This window comes from Heptranchias perlo, chromosome 20, assembly GCF_035084215.1.
Source record: "Heptranchias perlo isolate sHepPer1 chromosome 20, sHepPer1.hap1, whole genome shotgun sequence".
Classification (NCBI taxonomy): Eukaryota; Metazoa; Chordata; class Chondrichthyes; order Hexanchiformes; family Hexanchidae; genus Heptranchias; species Heptranchias perlo.
In genome coordinates this window covers 53,021,640-53,040,756 of record NC_090344.1, presented here as the reverse complement: position 1 = coordinate 53,040,756, position 19,117 = coordinate 53,021,640, and the positions used below count along the sequence as shown (strand labels likewise).

Genomic DNA, 19,117 nt, shown 5'->3' with positions numbered 1-19,117 from the left:
GACAGTGCAGCGCTCCCTCAGTACTGACCCTCCGACAGTGCAGCACTCCCTCAGTACTGACCCTCTGACAGTGCAGCGCTCCCTCAGTACTGACCCTCCAACATTGCAGCGCTCCCTCAGTACTGACCCTCCGACAGTGCAGCGCTCCCTCAGTACTGACCCTCCGACAGTGCGGCGCTCCCTCAGTACTGACCCTCCGACAGTGCAGCACTCCCTCAGTACTGACCCTCTGACAGTGCAGCGCTCCCTCAGTACTGACCCTCCAACATTGCAGCGCTCCCTCAGTACTGACCCTCCGACAGTGCAGCGCTCCCTCAGTATTGACCCTCCGACAGTGCAATGCTCCCTCAGTACTGTACTGGGAGTATCAGCCTGGATTTTGTGCTCAAGTCTCTGGAGTGGGAACTGAACCCACGACCGTCTGACTCAGAGGTGAGAGTGAAACCATTAAGCCAAAGCTGACACCATGGGGGACATTACTGTATAAACACTACTCAGTGGCTGGAATGTAGAACTCACTGCCCCAGCCCCAGTCCTCAGCCCTCGGCCCCAGCCCCAGTCCTCGGTCCCAGTCCCCGGCCCTCGGTCCCAGCCCCCGGCCCTCGGCCCTCGGTCCCAACCCTCGGCCCTCGGCCCCAGCCCCAGTCCTCGGTCCCAGTCCCCGGCCCTCGGTCCCAGCCCCAGTCCCCGGCCCTCGGTCCCAGCCCCAGTCCTCGGTCCCAGTCCCCGGCCCTCGGTCCCAGCCCCTGGTCCTCGGCCCTCGGTCCCAGCCCCCGGCCCTCGGCCCTCGGTCCCAACCCTCGGCCCTCGGCCCCAGCCCCAGTCCTCGGTCCCAGTCCCCGGCCCTCGGTCCCAGCCCCAGTCCCCGGCCCTCGGTCCCAGCCCCAGTCCTCGGTCCCAGTCCTCGGCCCCCGGTCCCAGCCCCGGTCCTCGGCCCCCGGTCCCAGCCCCGGTCCTCGGCCCCCGGTCCCAGCCCCGGTCCTCGGTACCAGCCCCGGCCCTCGGCCCTCGGCCCTTGGTCCCAGCCCCAGCCCTCGGCCCCAGCCCCAGCCCTCGGCCCCAGCCCCTGGTCCTCGGCCCTCGGTCCCAGCCCCAGCCCTCGGTCCCAGCCCCAGCCCTCGGCCCCAGCCCCAGTCCTCGGCCCTCGGCCCCAGCCCCAGTCCTCGGCCCTCGGTCCCAGCCCCAGTCCTCGGCCCTCGGTCCCAGCCCCAGCCCTCGGCCCCAGCCCCAGTCCTCGGCCCTCGGTCCCAGCCCCAGTCCTCGGCCCTCGGTCCCAGCCCCAGTCCTCGGCCCTCGGTCCCAGCCCCCGACCCTCGGCCCTCGGTCCCAGCCCCTGGTCCTCGGCCCTCGGTCCCAGCCCCAGTCCTCAGCCCTCGGTCCCAGCCCTCGGCCCTCGGTCCCAGCCCCAGTCCTCGGCCCTCGGTCCCAGCCCCAGTCCTCGGCCCTCGGTCCCAGCCCCAGTCCTCAGCCCTCGGTCCCAGCCCCAGTCCTCAGCCCTCGGTCCCAGCCCCCGGCCCTCGGTCCCAGCCCCCGGCCCTCGGTCCCAGCCCTCGGCCCTCGGTCCCAGCCCCAGTCCTCGGTCCCAGTCCCCAGCCCTCGGTCCCAGCCCCAGTCCTCGGCCCTCGGTCCCAGCCCCAGTCCTCGGCCCTCGGTCCCAGCCCCAGTCCTCGGCCCTCGGTCCCAGCCCCAGTCCTCGGCCCTCGGTCCCAGCCCCAGTCCTCGGCCCCCGGTCCCAGCCCCAGTCCTCGGCCCTCGGTCCCAGCCCCAGCCCTCGGCCCTCGGTCCCAGCCCCAGCCCTCGGTCCCAGCCCCAGTCCTCGGCCCTCGGTCCCAGCCCCAGTCCTCGGTCCCAGTCCTCGGCCCCCGGTCCCAGCCCCGGTCCTCGGCCCCCGGTCCCAGCCCCGGTCCTCGGCCCCCGGTCCCAGCCCCGGTCCTCGGCCCTTGGTCCCAGCCCCAGCCCTCGGCCCCAGCCCCAGCCCTCGGCCCCAGCCCCTGGTCCTCGGCCCTCGGTCCCAGCCCCAGCCCTCGGTCCCAGCCCCAGCCCTCGGCCCCAGCCCCAGTCCTCGGCCCTCGGCCCCAGCCCCAGTCCTCGGCCCTCGGTCCCAGCCCCAGTCCTCGGCCCTCGGTCCCAGCCCCAGCCCTCGGCCCCAGCCCCTGGTCCTCGGCCCTTGGTCCCAGCCCCAGCCCTCGGCCCCAGCCCCAGCCCTCGGCCCCAGCCCCAGTCCTCGGCCCTCGGTCCCAGCCCCAGTCCTCGGCCCTCGGTCCCAGCCCCAGTCCTCGGCCCTCGGTCCCAGCCCCCGACCCTCGGCCCTCGGTCCCAGCCCCTGGTCCTCGGCCCTCGGTCCCAGCCCCAGTCCTCAGCCCTCGGTCCCAGCCCTCGGCCCTCGGTCCCAGCCCTCGGCCCTCGGTCCCAGCCCCAGTCCTCGGCCCTCGGTCCCAGCCCCCGGCCCTCGGCCCTCGGTCCCAGCCCCAGTCCTCGGCCCTCGGTCCCAGCCCCAGTCCTCAGCCCTCGGCCCCAGCCCCAGTCCTCGGTCCCAGCCCCCGGCCCTCGGTCCCAGCCCCCGGCCCTCGGCCCTCGGTCCCAGCCCCAGTCCTCAGCCCTCGGCCCCAGTCCCCGGCCCTCGGTCCCAGCCCCTGGTCCTCGGCCCTCGGTCCCAGCCCCCGGCCCTCGGCCCTCGGTCCCAACCCTCGGCCCTCGGTCCCAGCCCCAGTCCTCAGCCCTCGGCCCCAGCCCCAGTCCTCGGTCCCAGTCCCCGGCCCTCGGTCCCAGCCCCTGGTCCTCGGCCCTCGGTCCCAGCCCCCGGTCCTCGGCCCTCGGTCCCAGCCCCAGCCTCAGTCCCAGCCCTCAGTCTCCTACACCCCCCATCCAGGTACACTGTGTGCAGAGTTCTAGTAATGGTGCTGGAGCAGCACAGAGGGCGACCCTCTTCATAACTGTCTCATGCAGCATCACCTCGAACAGCAGCATCAGGGTGTTAGTTGCTCGGTCACTTGTCTGCTCTTGGGGTTTCCTTATTCTTTGTTTTGTCTCTCACCTCTGTCCCTTCAGCTTTAGCAAAGACTACTAATAAGCAGAGAAGCTTTTTGAGCTTTTTAAAAGACTTTCTGAACTTTGTCCCCCTATTGTGACACTTCCCTTTCATTATCCACATCCCTTTACGTTTCACCTACATATGAAGTTCTGCTGCCACAGGTGTAACTGGCTAAATCTCTACCTGACCTATGAATAATATTGTAAATGGACTGACCCAGGATTTCTCAGTGCTAATTGCAAGTTATCAATCTGTCAGGATAACCATCCTGACTTAGACCAGGCCCACGGTGATACAATGCTCTGCAAGAATAAACACAGTGAGGAGAGAGGAATAAGAGGCACTGAGAGGCAGTAGATGCATTTGGGGGCAGGGGGGCATTTGAGTATTGTAAGGGGTTGTCTTTTGTCAAGTCCTAAACCAGATAAGAGGTGGGGCAGGCGTTGGGTCATGGCTTAAGTTATAATATTTGCTTTGCTGGTAATGTGACTTAATTAAAAACTTTATTAATCTTGATAATTAATGACTCCACAGGATAAGACTCAGATTTAGTGAGAATAAATAGGCTTCTATTTAAAGTCAAACTTTTCATGCTGAGTTTACATTTGAGAAATTTAGGGACATCCCACTCAGAAACTGGACTGATACGTCCAAACTGAATGGGTGACAATCCTAAAGTAACTTTCTGGCTGCTGTTTAAATGCAGCTTATTTACATTGCATTGTTAAATACTCATGTCCACCACCATGTGCCTGTAGATTATTGTGTTCCCTTTAAAGCTGGAAGCCAGCACAAGGTCCATGTCATCGACTGACACCAGTTGGAAGGCTCGTGGAGCATGTACATTCCAGTCATGGAACCTCCCAAACGTCAGCTTTTCAGCATCCCACAGGTAGACATGTGAAAATGCAAAGTCACTTCCAAGCACCATGTACTGCCACTGTGCAACTTGGAAAGGCTGTAAAATCATGGTGCCCCTTGAGGGGAGTGCCTGGATTTCGCCAAACCGCTGATTCTCCCACTTCATCACTTTGGAGTCACCAATGAATCGCGACAAACAGAGGAACACATCCTTCTTGATCCTGAAGTGCTTAACGGCATGAACATCCAACATATTGGGAATTTCGGTGAGATATGTGAACTGTCCGTGGGCTCTGTTCCACTGATAGATGACTGGAGTTTGGGTACTGCTGCTCAAAACCAGTTTCGGCTTATTGTCCATCTCAACATACTCAGCGTCTGTATCTCTGTGCCACATGTGCAAGGAGTGATGGGAGTAAAAGCCATTTTTGTCCCACTTGTAGATGGTTGTTATTCCAGCCTTTGAGCTGTCTGCGATAACAAAGTGCCACTCGCCATCGATCTGGAACGTCTCAATGTCATTGGGTTTGCGGATTTTCGTGGTGTCAATGTCCTGGATTTTCATGAATTTTCCCCCATAGTTGTCCCATTGGTAGATGTGAGACCCTCTGAAAAGCTGAGCTACGATGATGTAGAGATGTCCCTCGATCACCAGTGGCTTACAGTGCACAGCAGAATGAGCTCCAGAAAACAAAAGGCAGCTTTTAATGCTTGTAATACACAGCAATTTAAAAAGTCTCTTTTTCTCCATTTAATGAAGATTTCCCACCAGCTCACACACTTTACTTCCCCCTCTCTTAAAGGGTGCTTCCCCTGGGGAGGGTTATACTGTTACACTGGTATCTTGCCCATGTCTCCATTCTTCCCATGTGAGCCCAGACAGCGAGTGTGGCCAGGCTATTTGAATATGGAGGGCATCACAGACAAACCTAATCCTGTCCTCACCGACTATCCAGACATCCAGACTTTAAATTAGAGATCAAGGGCCCGATTTTAGCAGGGCTGCGGGTTCTCGGCGGATGGGCTAGCGGGCGCGTGGGTAACGCGCCCGGTGAAATTAGTGGGTTTCCCGCGCGATCGTAGCAGGCAAACCACTAATTGGAGCCACTTACCTGCTCCTCCGGGTTCCCCGCTGCTGATCTGCGCGTCGGGCGGGCTGCACATGCGCAGTAAGATCTGTCAGCTGGAGGCGCTCTATTTAAAGGGGCAGTCCTCCACTGACAGATGCTGCAACCAATAGCAAAGATGACTGCATGGAGCAGCCCAGGGGGAAGGCTGCTCCCAGTTTAATGATGCCTCACCCCAGGTATCAATACATGGGGTGAGGAGGAGGGGGAGGACAGAGATCTTCCACCCGGCGGGCGGGAGGAAGCGGCCTGCCTCTGCCACCAAGAAGGCCTGGCTCGAGGTGGCAGAGGAGGTCACCTGCACCACCAACATATCGCCCACCTGCACACAGTGCAGGAGGCGCTGTTATGACCTAAGTAGGTCAGCCAAAGTGAGTACACGTAGTCTTTCCCCTACACTCCGTCTGCCACATCACCGCCCCCACCCCACATCTCCTTCGGCACTGCCAACACTACTCTGTCACATCACCCCTCACACCCACTCAAACCTCATCCTCATCTTACCTGCACCTACTCACCTCGCCAGTACTCATCCCATCACTACCACGCAACCCAATCCTCATCTAATCTCATGGTTCTATCCCATACTCACCCTCTCGTGCATCTCTCTCACGGCCAGCCTCACTCAACCTGCCACCACCTGTGCTGCAGCCACAGGGCATGCATCACATGTGCAGTAGGCAGCGTAAGGCAAACGTGTCGTGAGCATGAAGGGGATGCACAAGGGTGTTTGAGGGTTTGTCATGGTTGTTACTTATATTGAATTTCAGAACAACTCACATCACACATTATATTGGCACCATTACTGCCATGTCTTCGCGAATCCTGTCCGGTTTGTGCAATAATGCCCGCTCCTGGGTATCACTATGAGGACCCACCACTGATGCCACCCATTGTGTCACTGCAGAGTGGGTGTAGGTGTATTTGCAGGGCTCTTCTGCGCAGACGACTGAGAGACATCGGCAATGTCCCCGGTTGCACCCTGGAAGGCTGCGGAGGAGAAGTTCGGGAGGGCAGTGGTGACTTTGACAGCGACAGGTAGGAAGATGGTGCACGGGCCAGCCAGGAGCAGCTCGGCATGAAAGAGGCTGCAGATGTCCACGGCTACATGTCGAGTGACTCTGAGCCTCCGTGTGCACTGCTGTTCAGAGAGGTCCAGGAGGCTGAGCCTCGGTCTGTGGACCCTGTGGCGAGGGTAGTGCCCTCTGCGACGCATCTCTCTTTGCGGTTGCCCTCCCTCCTGCTGTACAGGTGGATGTGTCACAGCACTCTGTTGTGGAGCTCCACGTGTCAGAGGTGGACGGCGTGGATGGTGAGGCTGGTGATGCTGTTCGCCCTCCGAGGAGCTCATGACTGCAGCTACGGCGGCCCCCGTCCGCAATATGTAGATCTGAGGGGGTCCGCAAGGTAGGTACATGTCTCCGGACCTCGGGGTAAGTGTGCAGGTTGGTGACTTTGACCGTCAGGAGGAGGGTGGTGGAGGCCAAACTTTGTCCCAAGTGACAGAGTGGCCTCCTGCAATGAGTGAGGGTCTCCACCCCGCCCCCCCCACACCTGTCAAATGGACCTTTGCAGCTGCCACAGGCTGACAGCTGCAACACGTCCATTCGAGCTGGGAGTGTTTCCCCCAGTGTGGGAAACAGTCCCATGTTGATCAAAAATCACACACAGTCCCTTAATCAGGTCACTTAATGACCTGAAATACCAAACTAAATATTGTCAAGTGGCATCCCGCTGGCTTTAATTGCCTGCGGGATTCCCACCAGCGGGGGCTGTGCGCGCACGCCGGTGCGTCAGCGGGGAACCCGGAAGTGGGCGGGATCGAAGCGCGATCCGGTCCCGCTCCTGGATTTCGCGATTTTTGGGGCTCCCCCTCCGAGAACGCACCCGATAGCGGGTGGTAAAATCGAGCCCCAAGAGTGGGAGGTTGGGTTAGCTTTCCCTGTTCCTTACCCGGATATTCAGAAGCCATCTATAGCAAGCACTCCAGATCAGATAACACAGCACATACCAGCAGCTTGGCCTTGGACATTCTGGTTCTGTCTGGCTTAGTGGTACAGTAGGTAATACCTTTACACACTAAGCCCTTACAAGGAAAACAATTTGCATTTATATAGTGCCTTTAATGTAGAGAATAATGAACCAAGGCATAATCAGAAGAAAATGGACACCAAACCAAAGACGGAGATATTAGGTGAGTGACCAAAACCTTGTGTGGAGGGGTTGAGGGAGGGAATTCCAGAGCATAGGGTCCAGGCGGCTGAAACCATGGCCACCAATGGTGGGGCAAAGGGAGGAGGGATGCAGAAAAGACCAGAGTCAGAGGAATGTAGAGTTCGGGAGTTCAGGAGTTTGTAGGGCTGGAGGAGGTTACAGAGATAGGGAGGGGTGTAGGGCTGGAGGAGGTTACAGAGATAGGGAGGGGTGTAGGGCTGGAGGAGGTTACAGAGATAGGGAGGGGTGTGGGGCTGGAGGAGGTTACAGAGATAGGGAGGGGTGTGGGGCTGGAGGAGGTTACAGAGATACAGGGGTGCAGGGCTGGAGGAGGTTACAGAGATAGGGAGGGGTGTGGGGCTGGAGGGGGTTACAGAGATAGGGAGGGGTGTGGGGCTGGAGGGGGTTACAGAGATAGGGAGGGGTGTGGGGCTGGAGGGGGTTACAGAGATAGGGAGGGGTGTAGGGCTGGAGGTTACAGAGATAGGGAGGGGTGTAGGGCTGGAGGAGGTTACAGAGATAGGGAGGGGTGTGGGGCTGGAGGGGGTTACAGAGATAGGGAGGGGTGTGGGGCTGGAGGGGGTTACAGAGATAGGGAGGGGTGTAGGGCTGGAGGGGGTTACAGAGATAGGGAGAGAACTTCCACGCAACAATCTCTATATACAGAATTGGGGCTCCCGTCAACTGAAGGATGTTGACCTGACGCAATTAGACCACTGGGTCTTTCATCCAGTGTGACAGCTATTTCAACCTAAGTCGACTCATTGTAGGTTCTTAAGGCTTACCAGAGATATTCTCAGACTCCCTGAACACCATCTCAACATGATCCCACATGAGGAAAGTGCAGTCCCCATTGTTTGTCTGGGCGAAAGTTACATAAAGATCATCGGCATAGAGGAAGGATTCAACAGAAATCGACTGGAACGGTAGTGTTTGATACGTAGTAAATTCTGCAAAGACAAATCAATGATAATAGTGGAGTATAAACTTGTCACGAGGATATGAATCATTTGACCACAACAGTGTGAGAGCAGAGCTGTCTGCTATTTATATGGCTGCTGCACAGACTGAGAGTCGGACAAATAAATAACAGTTCTTTCATCACCTGGATAATAACTGCTATTCTGCTGGAGTGGCCATCAACATTATCAATTTACAGTGAACATGTAAACCTGGCTTGACACTGTCCAATCAAACACTCCCAGGGCAGGAGCAGCAGGGGTCAGATACAGAGAAAAGCTCCCTCTACACTGTCCCATTAAACACTCCCCGGGCAGGTACAGCACGGGTTAGAGACAGAGTAAAGCTCCCTCCACACTGTCCCATCAAACACTCCCAGGGCAGGAGCAGCACGGATTAGATGCAGAGTAAAGCTCCCTCCACACTGTCCCACCAAACACTCCCAGGGCAGGAGCAGCACGGATTAGATGCAGAGTAAAGCTCCCTCGACACTGTCCCATTAAACACTCCCCGGGCAGGTACAGCACGGGTTAGAGACAGAGTAAAGCTCCCTCTACACTGCCGCATCAAATACTCCCAGGGCAGGTACAGCACGGTTTAGATAGAGTAAAGCTCCCTCTACACTGTCCCATCAAACGCTCCCAGGGCAGGTGCAGCACGGGTTAGATACAGAGTAAAGCTCCCTCCACACTGTCCCATCAAACGCTCCCAGGGCAGGTACAGGGTTAGATACAGAGTAAAGCTCCGTCTACACTGTCCCATCAAACATTCCCAGGGCAGGAACAGCACGGGTTAGATACAGAGTAAAGCTCCCTTTACACTGCCTGATCAAACACTCCCAGCGCAGATACAGCACGGGTTAGATACAGAGTAAAGCTCCCTCTACACTGTCCCATCAAACATTCCCAGGGCAAGTGCAGCACGGGTTAGATAGAGAGTAAAGCTCCCTCTACACTGTCCCATCAAACACTCCCAGGGCAGGAACAGCACGGGTTAGATACAGAGTAAAGCTCCCTCTACACTGTCCCATCAAACACTCCCCGGGCAGGTACAGCACAGGTTAGATACAGAATAAAGCTTCCTCTGCACAGTCCCATCAAACATTCCCAGGGCAAGTGCAGCACGGGTTAGATAGAGAGTAAAGCTCCCTCTGCACTGTCCCAACAATAACTCCCAGGGCAGGTACACCACGGGTTAGATACAGAATAAAGATTCCTCTGCACAGTCCCATCAAACATTCCCAGGGCAGGTGCAGCACGTGTTAGATACAGGGGAAAACTCCCTCTACACCCTCCCATCAAACACTCCCAGGCCAGGTACAGCACGGCTTAGATACAGAGCAAAGCTCCCTCTATACTCCCATCAAACACTCCCAGGGGCAGGAACAGCACGGGTTGGATGCAGAGTAAAGCTCCCTCTACACTGTCCCATCAAACACTCCCAGTGCTGGTACAGAACAGGTTAGATGCAGAGTAAAGCTCCCTTTACACTGTCCCAAACACTCCTAGGGCAGGTACAGCACAGGTTAGATTCAGAGTAAAGCTCCCTCGACACTGTCCCATCAAACACTCCCAGGGCAGGTGCAGCACAGGTTACATACAGAATAAAGCTCCCTCTACACTGTCCCATCAAACACTCCTAGGGCAGGAACAGCACGGGTTGGATGCAGAGTAAAGCTCCCTCTGCACTGTCCCATCAAACACTCCCAGTGCTGGTACAGTATGGGTTAGATACAGAGTAAAGCTCCCTCTACACTGTCCCAACAAAAATCCCCAGGGCAGGAACAGCACGGGTTAGATGCAGAGTAAAGGTCCCTCTGCATTGTCCCATCAAACACTCCCAGGGCAGGTGCAGCACGGGTTATAGACTCATAGAATCATAGAAGTTTACAACATGGAAACAGGCCCTTCGGCCCAACATGTCCATGTCGCCCAGTTTATCCCACTAAGCTAGTCCCAATTGCCTGCACTTGGCCCATATCCCTCAATACCCATCTTACCCATGTAACTGTCCAAATGCTTTTTAAAAGACAAAATTGTACCCGCCTCTACTACTGCCTCTGGCAGCTCGTTCCAGACACTCACCAACCTTTGAGTGAAAAAATTGCCCCTCTGGACCCTTTTGTATCTCTCCCCTCTCACCTTAAATCTATGCCCCCTCGTTATAGACTCCCCTACCTTTGGGAAAAGATTTTGACTATCTACCTTATCTATGCCCCTCATTATTTTATAGACTTCTATAAGATCACCCCTAAACCTCCTACTCTCCAGGGAAAAAAGTCTCAGCCTATCCAACCTCTCCCTAAAAGTCAAACCATCAAGTCCCGGTAGCATCCTAGTAAATCTTTTCTGCACTCTTTCTAGTTTAATAATATCCTTTCTATAATAGGGTGACCAGAACTGTACACAGTATTCCAAGTGTGGCCGTACTAATGTCTTGTACAACTTCAACAAGACATCCCAACTCCTGTATTCAATGTTCTGACCAATGAAACCAAGCATGCTGAATGCCTTCTTCACCACCCTATCCACCTGTGACTCCACTTTCAAGGAGCTATGAACCTGTACTCTTAGATCTCTTTGTTCTATAACTCTCCCCAATGCCCTACCATTAACGGAGTAGGTCCTGGCCCGATTCGATCTACCAAAATGCATCACCTCACATTTATCTAAATTAAACTCCATCTGCCATTCATCGGCCCACTGGCCCAATTTATCAAGATCCCGTTGCAATCCTAGATAACCTTCTTCACTTTCCACAATGCCACCAATCTTGGTGTCATCTGCAAACTTACTAACCATGCCTCCTAAATTCTCATCCAAATCATTAATATAAATAACAAATAACAGCGGACCCAGCACCGATCCCTGAGGCACACCGCTGGTCACAGGCCTCCAGTTTGAAAAACAACCCTCTACAACCACCCTCTGTCTTCTGTCATCAATCCAATTTTGTATCCAATTGGCTACCTCACCTTGGATCCCGTGAGATTTAACCTTATGAAACAACCTACCATGCGGTACCTTGTCAAAGGCTTTGCTGAAGTCCATGTAGACCACGTCTACTGCACAGCCCTCATCTATCTTCTTGGTTACCCCTTCAAAAAACTCAATCAAATTCGTGAGACATGATTTTCCACTCACAAAACCATGCTGACTGTTCCTAATCAGTCCCTGCCTCTCCAAATGCCTGTAGATCCTGTCTCTCAGAATACCCTCTAACAACTTACCCACTACAGATGTCAGGCTCACCGGTCTGTAGTTCCCAGGCTTTTCCCTGCCGCCCTTCTTAAACAAAGGCACAACATTTGCTACCCTCCAATCTTCAGGCACCTCACCTGCAGCTGTCGATGATTCAAATATCTCTGCTAGGGGACCCGCAATTTCCTCCCTAACCTCCCATAACGTCCTGGGATACATTTCATCAGGTCCAGGAGATTTATCTACCTTGATGCGCGTTAAGACTTCCAGCACCTCCCTCTCTGTAATATGTACACTCCTCAAGACATCACAAAATATTTCCCCAAGTTCCCTAACATCCATGCCTTTCTCAACCGTAAATACTGATGTGAAATATTCATTTAGGATCTCACCCATCTCTTGTGGTTCCGCACATAGATGACCTTGTTGATCCTTAAGAGGCCCTACTCTCTCCCCAGTTACTCTTTTGCCCTTCATGTATTTGCAAAAGCTCTTTGGATTCTCCTTTGCCTTATCTGCCAAAGCAATCTCATGTCCCCTTTTTGCCCTCGTGATACAGGGGAAAACTCCCTCTAAACCCTCCCATCAAACACTCCCGGGGCAGGTACAGTACGGGTTAGATGCAGAGTAAAGCTCCCTCTGCTATGTCCCAAACACTCCCAGGGTAGGTACAGCACAGGTTAGATGCAGAGTAAAGCTCCCTCTCCACTGTCCCATCAAACACTCCCAGGGCAGGTGCAGCACGGGTAGGATACACAGTAAAGCTCCTTCGACACTGCCCCATCAAACGCTCCCAGGGCAGGTACAGCACGGGTTAGATACAGAATAAAGCTCCCTCTGCACGGTCCCATCAAACACTCCAGGGCAGGAACAGCACGGGTGAGAAACGGAGTAAAGCTCCCTCTACACTGTCCCATCAAACACTCCCAAGGCAGATACAGCACAGGTTAGATACAGAGTAAAGCTCCATCCACATTGTCCCATCAAACACTCCCAGGACAGGTACAGCACGGGTTAGATGCAGAGTAAAGCTCCCTCTTCACCCTCCCATTAAAAACTCCCAGGGCAGGTGCAGCACGGATTAGATGCAGAGTAAAGCGCCGTCTAAACTGTCCCATTAAACACTCCCAGGGCAGGTGCAGCACGGGTTATATACAGAGTAAAGCTCCCTCCACACTGCCCCATCAAACACTCCCAGGGCAGGTACAGCATGCGTTAGATACAGAGTAAAGCTCCCTCGACACTGTCCCATCAAACACTCCCAGGGGCAAGAACAGCACGGGATAAATGCAGAGTAAAGCTCCCTCTACAGTGTCCCATCAAACACTCCCAGGGCAGGTACAGCACAGGTAAGATACAGATTAAAGCTCACTCTACATTGTCCCATCAAACACTCCCAGGGCAGGAACAGCACAGGTTAGATACAGAGTAAAGCTCCCTCCACACTGTCGCATGAAACACTCCCAGGGACAGGAACAGCACGGGTTGGATACAAAATAAAGCTCTGTCTGCACTGGTCCCATCAAACACTCCCAGGGCAGGTGCAGCATGGGTTAGATGCAGAGTAAAGCTCCGTCTGCACTGTCCCAAACACTCCCAGGGCAGGTACAGCACAGGTCAGATACAGAGCAAAGCTCCCTCAACACCCTCCCATCAAACACTCCCAGGGCAGGTGCAGCACGGATTAGATACAGAGTAAAGCTCCGTCTACACTGTCCCATCAAACACTCCCAGGGCAGGTGCAGCACGGGTTAGATACAGAGTAAAGCTCCCTCGACACTGCCCCATCTAACACGCCCAGGGCAAGTACAGCATGCGTTAGATACAGAGTAAAGCTCCCTCTACACTGTCCCATCAAACACTCCCAGGGCAGGTGCAGCACGGGTTAGATACAGAGTAAAGCTCCCTCTACATTGTCCCATCAAACAATCCCAGGGACAGGAACAGCACGGGTTGGATGCAGAGTAAAGCTCCCTCTCCACTGTCCCATCAAACACTCCCAGGGACAGGAACAGCACGGGTTGGTTGCAGAGTAAAGCTCCCTCTACACTGTCCCATCAAACACTCCCAGTGCTGGTACAGTATGGGTTAGATACAGAGTAAAGCTCCCTCTACACTGTCCCATCAAACACTCCCAGGGACAGGAACAGCACGGGTTGGATACAAAATAAAGCTCTGTCTGCATTGGTCCCATCAAACACTCCCAGGGCAGGTGCAGCATGGGTTAGATGCAGAGTAAAGCTCCGTCTGCACTGTCCCAAACACTCCCAGGGCAGGTACAGCACAGGTCAGATACAGAGCAAAGCTCCCTCAACACCCTCCCATCAAACACTCCCAGGGTAGGTGCAGCACGGATTAGATACAGAGTAAAGCTCCGTCTACACTGTCCCATCAAACACTCCCAGGGCAGGTGCAGCACGGGTTAGATACAGAGTAAAGCTCCCTCGACACTGCCCCATCTAACACTCCCAGGGCAGGTACAGCATGCGTTAGATACAGAGTAAAGCTCCCTCTACACTGTCCCATCAAACACTCCCAGGGCAGGTGCAGCACGGGTTAGATACAGAGTAAAGCTCCCTCTACATTGTCCCATCAAACAATCCCAGGGACAGGAACAGCACGGGTTGGATGCAGAGTAAAGCTCCCTCTCCACTGTCCCATCAAACACTCCCAGGGACAGGAACAGCACGGGTTGGATGCAGAGTAAAGCTCCCTCTACACTGTCCCATCAAACAGTCCCAGTGCTGGTACAGTATGGGTTAGATACAGAGTAAAGCTCCCTCCGCACTGTCCCATCGAACATTCCCAGGGCAGGAACAGCACGGGTTGGATACAGAGTAAAGCTCCCTCCACACTGTCCCATCAAACACTCCCAGGGACAGGAACAGCACGGGTTGGATGCAGAGTAAAGCTCCCTCTACACTGTCCCAAACACTCCCAGGGTAGGTACAGCACAGGTTAGATACAGAGTAAAGCTCCCTCTGCACGGTCCCATCAAACACTCCCAGGGCAGGAACAGCACGTATTAAATGCAGAGTAAAGCTCCCTCTGCACTGTCCCATCAAACGCTCCCAGTGCTGGTACAGTATGGGTTAGATGCAGAGTAAAGCTCCATCTACACTGTACCATCCAACACTCCCAGGGCAGGTGCAGCACGGGATAGATACAGGGGAAAACTCCCTCTGCACCCTCCCATCAAACACTCCCAGTGCTGGTACAGTATGGGTCAGATACAGAGTAAAGCTCCCTCCGCACTGTCCCATCGAACATTCCCAGGGCAGGAACAGCACGGGTTGGATACAGAGTAAAGCTCCCTCCACACTGTCCCATCAAACACTCCCAGGGACAGGAACAGCACGGGTTGGATGCAGAGTAAAGCTCCCTCTACACTGTCCCAAACACTCCCAGGGTAGGTACAGCACAGGTTAGATACAGAGTAAAGCTCCCTCTGCACGGTCCCATCAAACACTCCCAGGGCAGGAACAGCACGTATTAAATGCAGAGTAAAGCTCCCTCTGCACTGTCCCATCAAACGCTCCCAGTGCTGGTACAGTATGGGTTAGATGCAGAGTAAAGCTCCCTCTACACAGTCCCATCAAACATTCCCAGGGCAGGTGCAGCACGGGTTAGATGCAGGGGAAAACTCCCTCTGCACCCTCCCATCAAACACTCCCGGGGCAGGTACAGCACGGCTTAGACACAGAGCAAAGCTCCCTCCACACTGTCCCATCAAACACTCCCAGGGGCAGGAACAGCACGGGTTGGATGCAGAGTAAAGCTCCCTCTGCACTGTCACAAACACGCCCAGGGTAGGTACAGCACAGGTTAGATACAGAGTAAAGCTCCCTCTACACTGTCCCATCAAACAATCCCAGGGCAGGTGCAGCACGGGTTGGATACAAAGTAAAGCTCCTTCGACACTGCCCCATCAAACGCTCCCAGGGCAGGTACAGCACGGGTTAGATACAGAGTAAAGCTCCCTCTACACTGTCCCGTCAAACACTCCCAGGGCAGGTACAGCACGGGTTAGATAGAGAGTAAAGCTCCCTCGACACTGTCCCGTCAAACACTCCCAGGGCAGATACAGCACAGATTAGATACAGAGTAAAGCTCCCTTGACGTTGTCCCATCAAACACTCCCAGGGCAGGTGCAGCACGGATTAGATACAGAGTAAAGCTCCGTCTACACTGTCCCATCAAACACTCCCAGGGTAGGTGCAGCACGGGTTAGATACAGAGTAAAGCTCCCTCGACACTGTCCCATCAAACACTCCCAGGGGCAAGAACGGCACGGGATAAATGCAGAGTAAAGCTCCCTCCACACTGCCCAATCAAACACTCCCAGGGCAGGTGCAGCACGGGTTAGATACAGAGTAAAGCTCCCTATACATTGTCCCATCAAACACTCCCAGGGCAGGAACAGCATGGGTTAGATGCAGAGTAAAGCTCCCTCCACACTGTCCCATCAAACACTCCCAGTGCTGGTATGGTATGGGTTAGATACAGAGTAAAGCTCCGTCTGCACTGTCCCAAACACTCCCAGGGCAGGTGTAGCACGGGTTAGATACAGAGTGAAGCTCCCTCTACACTGCCCCATCAAACACTCCCAGCGCAGGTACAGCATGCGTTAGATACAAAGTAAAGCTCCCTCTACACTGCCCCATCAAACACTCCCAGCGCAGGTACAGCATGCGTTAGATACAAAGTAAAGCTCCCTCTACACTGTGCCATCAAACACTCCCAGTGCTGGTGCAGTATGGGTTAGATACAGAGTAAAGCTCCCTCTACACTGTCCCAACAAAAATTCCCAGGGCAGGTACAGCACGGGTGAGATACAGAGTAAAGCTCCCTCTGCACTGTCCCAAACACTCCCAGGTTAGCGACAGCACAGGTTAGATACAGAGTAAAGCTCCCTCTGCACAGCCCCATCAAACACTCCCAGGGCAGCAACAGCACGGGTTGGATACAGAGTAAAGCTCCCTCTGCACTGTCCCAACAATAATTCCCAGGGCAGGTACACCACGGGTTAGATGCAGAGTAAAGGTCCCTCTGCACTGTCCCATCAAACACTCCCAGGGGCAGGAACAGCACGGGTTGGATGCAGAGTAAAGCACCCTCTACACTGTCCCATCAAACACTCCCGGGCAGGTACAGCACGGCTTAGATACAGAGCAAAGCTCCCTCTACACTGTCCCATCAAACACTCCCAGGGGCAGGAACAGCACGGGTTGGATGCAGAGTAAAGCTCCCTCTACACTGTCCCATCAAACACTCCCAGTGCTGGTACAGAACAGGTTAGATGCAGAGTAAAGCTCCCTCTGCACTGTCCCAAAGACTCCCAGGGTAGGTACAGCACAGGTTAGATACAGAGTAAAGCTGCCTCTCCACTGTTCCATCAAACGCGACCAGGGCAGGTACAGCACGGGTTAGATACAGAATAAAGCTCCCTCTGCACGGTCCCATCAAACACTCCCAGGGCAGGAACAGCGCGGGTTAAATGTAGAGTAAAGCTCCCTCTACACTGTCCCGTCAAACACTCCCAGGGCAGATACAGCACAGGGTCGATACAGAGTAAAGCTCCCTCGACATTGTCCCATCAAACACTCCCAGGGCAGGTGCAGCACGGATTGGATGAAGAGTAAAGCTCCCTTTACACTGTCCCATCAAACACTCCCAGTGCTGGTACAGTGTGGGTTAAATGCAGAGTAAAGCTCCCTCTACACTGTCCCATCAAACACTCCCAGGGCAGGTACAGCATGGGTTAGATACAGAGTGAAGCTCCCTCTACATTGTCCAATCAAACACTCCCAGGGCAGGAACAGCACAGGTTAGATACAGAGTAAAGCTCCCTCCACACTGTCCCAACAAAAATTCCCAGGGCAGGTACAGCACGGGTTCGATACAGAGTAAAGCTCCCTCTACACTGTTCCATCAAACACTCCCAGGGCAGGTGCAGCACGGGTTGGATACACAGGAAAGCTCCTTCTACACTGCCCCATCAAACATTCCCAGGGCAGGTGCAGCACGGGTTACATACAGGGGAAAACTCCCTCTACACCCTCCCATGAAACACTCCCAGGGCAGGTGCAGCACGGGTTAGATGCAGAGTAAAGCTCCCTCGACACTGTCCCATCAAACACTCCCAGGGTAGGGACAGCATAGGTTAGATACAGAGTCAAGCTCCCTCTACATTGTCCCATCAAACACTCCCAGGGCAGGTGCAGCACGGGTTAGATACAGGGGAAAACTCCCTCTGCACCCTCCCATCAAACACTCCCAGTGCTGGTACAGTATGGGTTAGATACAGAGTAAAGCTCCCTCTACACAGTCCCATCAAACATTCCCAGGGCAGGTGCAGCACGGGTTAGATACAGGGGAAAACTCCCTCTACACCCTCCCATCAAACACTCCCGGGGCAGTGACAGCACGGTTTAGATACCGAGCAAAGCTCCCTCTACACTGTCCCATCAAACACTCCCAGGGGCAGGAACAGCACGGGTTGGATACACAGTAAAGCTCCCTCTACACTGCCCCATCAAACGCTCCCAGGGCAGGTGCAGCACGGGTTAGATACAGAGTAAAGCTCCCTCTACACTGCCCCATCAAACGCTCCCAGGGCAAGAACGGCACGGGATAAATGCAGAGTAAAGCTCCTTCGACACTGTCCCATCAAACACTCCCAGGGCAGGTGCAGCACGGGTTAGATACAGAATAAAGCTTCCTCTACACTGTCCCATCAAACACTCCCAGGGCAGGTACAGCACGGGTTAGATACAGAGTAAAGCTCCCTCTACACTGTCTCAAACACTCCCAGGTTAGCTACAGCACAGGTTAGATACAGAGTAAAGCTCCCTCTGCACTGTCCCAAACACTTGCAGGTTAGCTACAGCACAGGTTAGATACAGAGTAAAGCTCCCTCTGCACAGCCCCATCAAACACTCCCAGGGCAGCAACAGCACGGGTTAGATACAGAGTAAAGCTCCCTCTGCACTGTCCCAACAATAATTCCCAGGGCAGGTACACCACGGGTTAGATGCAGAGTAAAGGTCCCTCTGCACTGTCCCATCAAACACTCCCAGGGCAGGTGCAGCACGGGTTAGATGCACAGTAAAGCTCCTTCTACACTGCCCCATCAAACGCTCGCAGGGCAGGGACAGCACGGGTTAGATACAGAATAAAGCTTCCTCTGCACTGTCCCATCAAACATTCCCAGGGCAGGTGCAGCACGTGTTAGATACAGGGGAAAACTCCCTCTACACCCTCCCATCAAACACTCCCGGGGCAGGTACAGCACGGCTTAGATACAGAGCAAAGCTCCCTCTACACTGTCCCATCAAACACTCCCAGGGGCAGGAACAGCACGGGTTGGATGCAGAGTAAAGCTCCCTTTTCACTGTCCCATCAAACACTCCCAGTGCTGGTACAGTACAGGTTAGATACAGAGTAAAGCTCCCTCTCCACTGTCTCCGAAAGCTTGTGAATTTAAAATAAAATTGCTGGACTATAACTTGGTGTTGTAAAATTGTTTACAACCATCAAACAATCCCAGGGCAGGTGCAGCACGTGTTGGATACAGAGTAAAGCTCCCTCTACACCCTCCCATTAAAAACTCCCAGGGCAGGTGCAGCACGGATTAGATGCAGAGTAAAGCGCCGTCTAAACTGTCCCATTAAACACTCCCAGGGCAGGTGCAGCACGGGTTATATACAGAGTAAAGCTCCCTC

General features: G+C 54.6%; 2 protein-coding genes across 2 annotated transcripts in view; one reads left to right on the top strand and one right to left on the bottom strand.

Moving 5' to 3' along the window:
* The first annotated feature begins 466 nt into the window (after window positions 1-466).
* LOC137336051 (basic proline-rich protein-like) lies at window positions 467-3,583 on the top strand. The gene is made up of 3 exons (XM_068001553.1): window positions 467-481; window positions 593-2,869; window positions 3,566-3,583. The coding sequence occupies exons 1-3, from the start codon at window positions 467-469 to the stop codon at window positions 3,581-3,583; spliced, it is 2,310 nt and encodes a 769-aa protein (XP_067857654.1).
* lgi3 (leucine-rich repeat LGI family, member 3) overlaps window positions 3,579-19,117 on the bottom strand; it is a 74,761-nt gene continuing 59,222 nt past the window's right edge. Inside the window, exons 8-9 of the mRNA XM_068001401.1 lie at window positions 8,019-8,183; window positions 3,579-4,573 (exon numbers count right to left, since the gene is read on the bottom strand). Of these exons, the coding sequence (XP_067857502.1) occupies window positions 3,756-4,573; window positions 8,019-8,183 (983 nt within the window). The 3' untranslated portion in view covers window positions 3,579-3,755. The remainder of the gene's footprint in view (window positions 4,574-8,018; window positions 8,184-19,117) is intronic.